This window comes from Myotis davidii, unplaced genomic scaffold (genome assembly GCF_000327345.1).
Source record: "Myotis davidii unplaced genomic scaffold, ASM32734v1 scaffold496, whole genome shotgun sequence".
In the NCBI taxonomy this organism is placed as follows: Eukaryota; Metazoa; Chordata; class Mammalia; order Chiroptera; family Vespertilionidae; genus Myotis; species Myotis davidii.
This window is the reverse complement of record NW_006289398.1, coordinates 4,303,447-4,309,642: the sequence shown is the minus strand read 5'-3', so window position 1 is coordinate 4,309,642 and position 6,196 is coordinate 4,303,447. Positions and strand designations below refer to the sequence as shown.

At 36.2% G+C, this 6,196-nt stretch overlaps 1 protein-coding gene across 1 annotated transcript in view; it reads right to left on the bottom strand.

Annotated features, from left to right (window-relative positions):
• Window positions 1–2,280: 2,280 nt before the first annotated feature.
• The window catches only part of ZFR (zinc finger RNA binding protein), a 51,181-nt gene continuing 47,265 nt past the window's right edge, over window positions 2,281–6,196 (bottom strand). Inside the window, exons 18-19 of the mRNA XM_006761773.2 lie at window positions 5,287–5,384; window positions 2,281–3,893 (exon numbers count right to left, since the gene is read on the bottom strand). Of these exons, the coding sequence (XP_006761836.1) occupies window positions 3,714–3,893; window positions 5,287–5,384 (278 nt within the window). The 3' untranslated portion in view covers window positions 2,281–3,713. The remainder of the gene's footprint in view (window positions 3,894–5,286; window positions 5,385–6,196) is intronic.

Below are 6,196 nucleotides of genomic sequence, written 5' to 3'. Positions count from 1 at the left end.
CATATGGCTCCCGGCCATTTATATTTATTTTGAGAATATATATTTCTTTTGAGAATTGTCCACCCATGTACATCGTTCATTCACCCTTTTAAAGAAGCTCTTGGTCTGATATCATTGATTCGCTGCCTTCTGCACGCTCCACACTGGGGATAGAGCCCTGAAACCCAGGCATGTACTCTGACTGGGAATCGAACCGTGACCTCATGGTTCATAGGTCAACACTTAACCACTGAGACACACCAGCTAGACCCATTTTTCTAATTCTTGACCACTTAGGTAGTAAATCTTTATGCCTATGTCTAATTCTTAGTGGAATCAGATACAAATGACTTGAACATCTTTATCAATATCAACTCTCTGGTATAGTATGTTGTAATGGCTTTCCCAGTTATTTCTTTAAGGTTTTGTTTATTCTAGGATAGTATTAAAACTATAAAAATTCATGTATTTTCACATATTGAATCAGCCTTGCATTTCAGTTGTATTTTTTTTAACTTTTCCATCTGCTTTCTTTTCTTAAAGCTTTATTGTTGAAGCACTTTTTTTTTTAAATCGTTTTTGTGTCAGGGTAATGTTGGCCTTACAAAATAACTTGGGGTTGAGCCCTGGGAAAAAACTATTATAAAATTATTCACAAGTAACTTTATGGGGTCACTTACCCTTGCTCTTCCCTCCCCCCCAATCTACCGAGTTATGTTCCAGTTCCCAGGGGCTCATCTTTATCATCCTCTGGCCAAAACTCTGGGCTTTGATTACTACACACTGCCATACTCTCCCATGGATGTGCTCACATGCACGGCTAAGCAGGGAGTTCACCTCTGGAGGGTAAACTGTCTGATAGTTCACTTGTGATCTTCTCCAATCTCTCTTTGAGTCCTCACACTGCTGCTCGAAGCATTTTATCCAGATTGGACAGTTGCATTCAGAGACAGGGAAGAGGGTGCTTACTTCATCTGATCCAGAGCTGTGACTCACAAACTGGGTCTCCGTCAATAATTCAGCTGCAGCTCCCTTTCCACTTCAGCATAAATGAAGCCCTCTCCATTTCATCTCTTTTGATGTACACGAAGATTTCAAAAATGTAAGCACCTATACAACTAAGAAAGAATCTTGCCATCTAGAAAGTCTTATTTCCTTTTAGCCCATTTTGTTCTCTTCAACTCCCACAGCCTTTTCTTCTCTTTCTCTTAGTCCAACCAAAGAGCAGACAGGAAGACTGGCAGGCTGTTAGATCTTCAGGAGAGAGATTTTGGTCTCTACTCTGAAAGAAAGGATGCCCTTCAGGCTGTAGCTTACTTGACTTTCAGGCCTCCTCCTGACATTTCTCTGCAAACAATCAGTGAAGGAAGTGCAAATGTTGCTTTGTGACTGCCCTTACATTCCATGTGGATAACCTCAAGTGTGCTGGTGCAGGAAGCACAGGATCAGAGACCTGGACAACTCTGAAACGAAGTAATTTTAGAGATTCTCTGTGCCTCAGTTTAACAGATGTAGTTACACACACAGATTGGGTGAGTACACAGGCAAAATGGCCGGCATCTGAGATGTGATACAACTGAATGCCCACAGGCCAACCTGGTAGGAAAATAAGGAGCAAACGAGAAGGCTGTGGTCCACTGTCCAGAAGAGGCTTTGTCTCAAATTCATCCTCCAAGGAGTGGCCATTACGCTCAGCTTTAGCTAAGTAACACCATGTAGTAACATGTCCTGTGTCATCAGATCTGCCAATTTTTCAAGAGGTCAAATTAGAATTTTTGTGTTTAATTAAAATCTTTAATATTGGCTCAGAGACTCTAACAGAATTTGGAACAAATAACACTTATCTATATTCTGGATGTAATACATACAATATCCTTTCTGACTTCTGGCTCAGGAAAAGGTTAAAATGCAGAGCATTCCCTTTATTTTCCCATCCTTACTTAACCATTGGCCTTAGAAAGAGATATAGCTTTGTAAGTTCTTTAGAATAAAAAGGGGTGAAAAAGGTTGATGGATAGGCCAGTAGCGTAGACCAAAATTGGGATACTTAAAATCTATCTGCACGCCATGTCTTGAGCATTTAAATTCTACAGAAAGAAAGTTGGCTAAAAACACAACTGTAGGAGGTACAAGGCTTAAAGATTAAAAGCTTAGGCTTTTAAGTCAACAGGACTCTGATGATCTGACCCAATTCAAGAGACTATATTGAACCAATACAGTATTGAAAATTATAAAATTTTTTGGAAATTCTATGCTCAGGCAACAAACATTTGTCAGTAATAACAAAATATAACTACCCAATACTTTTGAATATAGTTTTACTAAAGCATAAGTCATTTCAAAGCAAAAGTAGTTTATGTCAATTCTAACATATAATACATTTACGTCATAATATGAATTTAAATTTTTATTTGTGTATTTCACTGTAGTGCTGTGACAACAAAATGACACCTGTGTACCAGAGCATAAACACATCAACAGTCAGATGTAACTTATCATTACACCACTGCTAGAATATTTAGCTTTTTGTAGGACACATAAGCATGTAAGATGGCCACACCAAATAATTTTCTGGTTTTTTTTCCTTAGATAATCTTAATTTTTTATCAGCAATACTTTATCAACCTCACTGTTAATAGAACTGTAAATTCTCTGGGTGATAGGATATGGGGGCAGGGAAAAGGAATCATTCAATTGTGTTATACTGTAATAGTCGCTAGAGTAATCTCGCACACACCAACAAGGAACTGTCATCATAATTAAGGGCTAGTTACTGTTGTTAGTTGCACAATGATAAAGTTCTTTTCAAAATATTGGTTAGCCCACTTATAGTATGAAAAATGCCCTCTCCACTTATGCAGAAGAAAAAAATATTCAGAAAGTTATTTTTGGCCTTGCTATGTCAAAAAGTCAACTGTACAAAGATCTACGTGTCAAACCTAAAATTATAATTTTAAAAGTCTATTAAAAACAAAGATGTCATGCATTTTTATTAATTATGCAGAGGCTTTTAAAACTGTTGCAAGACCATAGTATATATTAGCTTTTATACTGCTAATGCACAACTAACAGCAAACTTGATTAGATTAACAGAAATCTGTCTTAATTACACCTTTATATATCACACTAGAGAGACAAATGCCACAAAATCTGCAGAAACATTCAGTTCTGAGCACTTAAATGGCAGGATAACTTTTTGTGTTATAATCCATCACATATAGAATAACAAAACAAAACAGGAAAAAATTCTGCAGTCTCACATTACAAAAAATATACTGCTGTAAAATATTAAGGAGTAAAGGACATCATCTATAACACAAATAGCTAGTGTCAAAGAACAAAACCTCTAAATAAACATCTCAAAATACACATAGTAACTGAAGTACAAATACTGCATTAAATACAGTGAAGATTTAATAAGACTAGTTAATAAAAGACACAAAAATAGAAGAAACTAGGGCAACCAGTAAATAAAACCAAAGTAATGGAGGGGGAAGGGAGGGAGAGAATCTGAACCATTGTTTTTCCCCTAGTTGGAGCACAATTTTTGGGGGGTGTCTTTCCATTCATATAACACCTAACACTGTACATGAAGATTTTAATGTCACAGAAAAACTTGGTTCTTCCATGAAATTCTTGATAAATTTTTTGAAGTAGACATTATTATGAATGAAAAACAGCCAACAAATGGGCACCTATTATTTTTAACACTGCAGATTTACAGAAACTTTTTTTTAAAAGTTATCATAATCTTTTTTGTCTTTTTTCCCCTCAGCTTCAAATCCATCAACTCCATCACTATCCCTTCTTCGTTTTCTGTTGTTGTGGATGTTAAAACGTTGGCTCATTTGGGGTAACGGGTCCATGCCTAGAACTTTGTGTATCTGGCGGAATGCAAGGAGTCTCAATGCAAACTGGAATAAAGAGTCAGAATTTAGAATTAATTAATTAATTAATAATTCTTGTTAGGTTTATACCCCCATATATAAAAATGCCTCTGCTTAATGAAAGAAATGCCTTAAACAAGATTAATTTCATAACTGAAACCAATTCATCCACCTAGTCAACAATTGATGAACATTTGGGATGTTTCCACTTTTTGGCTATTGTGCATAATGCTGTCATGTACAAGTCTTTCATGGACATGTTTTCAGTTCTGTTGGGTATAAATCTACGAGTCACACTACCTTTCAAAATGGCTGCTATTTAGACTATTCTTAACCCCTCTTTATTTTCTTTAGCCAGGATAATATATTTTTGAGTTTATAAAAAAGGAAAGCTATAGCAGTTTTTGATTGATCAATTTTTTTTCATTCATTCACTCATTCATTCATTCATCCATTCATTCATTCGGTTCACATGTTTTCCTTTTCCATAATTCTTCTAATAGGACTAATAACTGACAATGACAATGATGATAGCCAACGTAAAGCTGGACAGTGAAAGCTGGTAGCAAAAAAATTGTTTCATTGGCAATATGGTGTTGGAGGAGAGCTCGATGGATACTTTGGACCACCAGAAAGACAAATAAGTGTATCCTACAGCAAAGGAAGCCTGAAACACCACTGGACGCAAAAATGACAAAATGGAAGCTGTGATACTGTGGGCACATCCTGAGAAGAGAGCAGGAAAAGAGAAAGACCAAGCAAGAGATGGGCTGGCTGCATGAAAGAAGCCACAGGCATGAGTCCAGAGGAGCCACGCTGGTCTGGTGAGGACAGGACACTGTGGACATGACCTGGGTCAGAGCTGACTCAATGGCACATAACAAGCACATTATTACAGTTACACGCACTAACTCATGTAATCCTCCCAACAATCCTGCTTGAGGCAGACACTGCTTTTATCCCCATTTTACAGATGAGATGGCAGAGCTGGTATTCAAACCCCGAGGGTCTTGACTCCAGAGCCCACACCTTAATTACTACATGAGACAGCCTTTCCAGTGGCAGGACAGGCTAAATTATAACAATAATTACCACAAACCACATCATTTCTGTACAAGCAGATGACATCGTTTCCCTACTGATTTTCATATATAACCTAATACTCAGATTTAACAAGACTGAAAATGCTGCTTTATTTTTATATTTATATAATATACTTTAATTAGACATATAGTTAAAATAATAAAATTTCAGATTATAATAGTGAAATCTAGTTCAAAATATACTCCCCTTTAAGAACTTAATAAAGAAAGAGAAGAATGAATCCTATACAGTATTTCTTCTAAAGGACAGTTATAAAAAAACAAACCCTTAAAGGCAGCGGCCCAATAAAGCTTTGGGATTAAGAACACACCCTTACCTGTGCACTGGATGTGATGTCCTCACGCTGCTGGTCAGTCATTGTGGCCAAGGTATCAAAGGGATCCTTCTCACAAGGGTCCAGAAGGCCAGGACTACCTACAGTCATCACCACAGTGAGAAAGAAATATTAGCCTTTTGTAAAAGAAAGAAGAGTTCTGATTCAATTATCAAACATACACTTCAAAAATGAAGTAAAACTTACCTTTAAGAATAATCCCTGAAGAAATGCACTCAAACACTCTTCTTAATGCATCTCCAGGGCTCTGAGGACTAGAAGCACTGCTGATTGCTTTCTCTACTAATAACTCCATAGCCTAAAAATAAAAACATACAACATGTGCTTAACAGCTTACAGACCAAACAACAGAATGATAAACCACTCGATAAAATTAAAATTTTAAAGACTGAAAAAGTTACATAGAACAAATCACAAAAACGGAAAATAAAAATTTCATGTACTATAAAAATAAACAAATAATGAAAACAAAACTCGTAAGACAATATAAAAATTATATTTTAAAAATATTTTATATTTTTTTAAAAAAAATATTATTTACTGATTTGAGAGAAAGGAAGAGAGAGAAAGAGGATGGGCAAGGGAGGGGGAGACAGTGAGAGAGAGAGAGAAACAACATAAGTAAATTGTTGTTCACTTATCTATGTATTCATTGATTGATTCTTATATGTGCCCTGACCAGGAATTGAACCTGAAACCGTGGCTTATCGGGATGATGCTCCAACAAAGCTACCCAGAAAGGACCTCAGTTCTAATTTCAAACTTATAGGAAACATATGGAAAATGTTTTCCAATGTCATAGGATTTATTTCTCACTAAAGCTTACACAGATTGTGGTCTTATTGATGTCGAGTTTTTATAAACACAGAAAGAGTTTGACTATTGAATTATC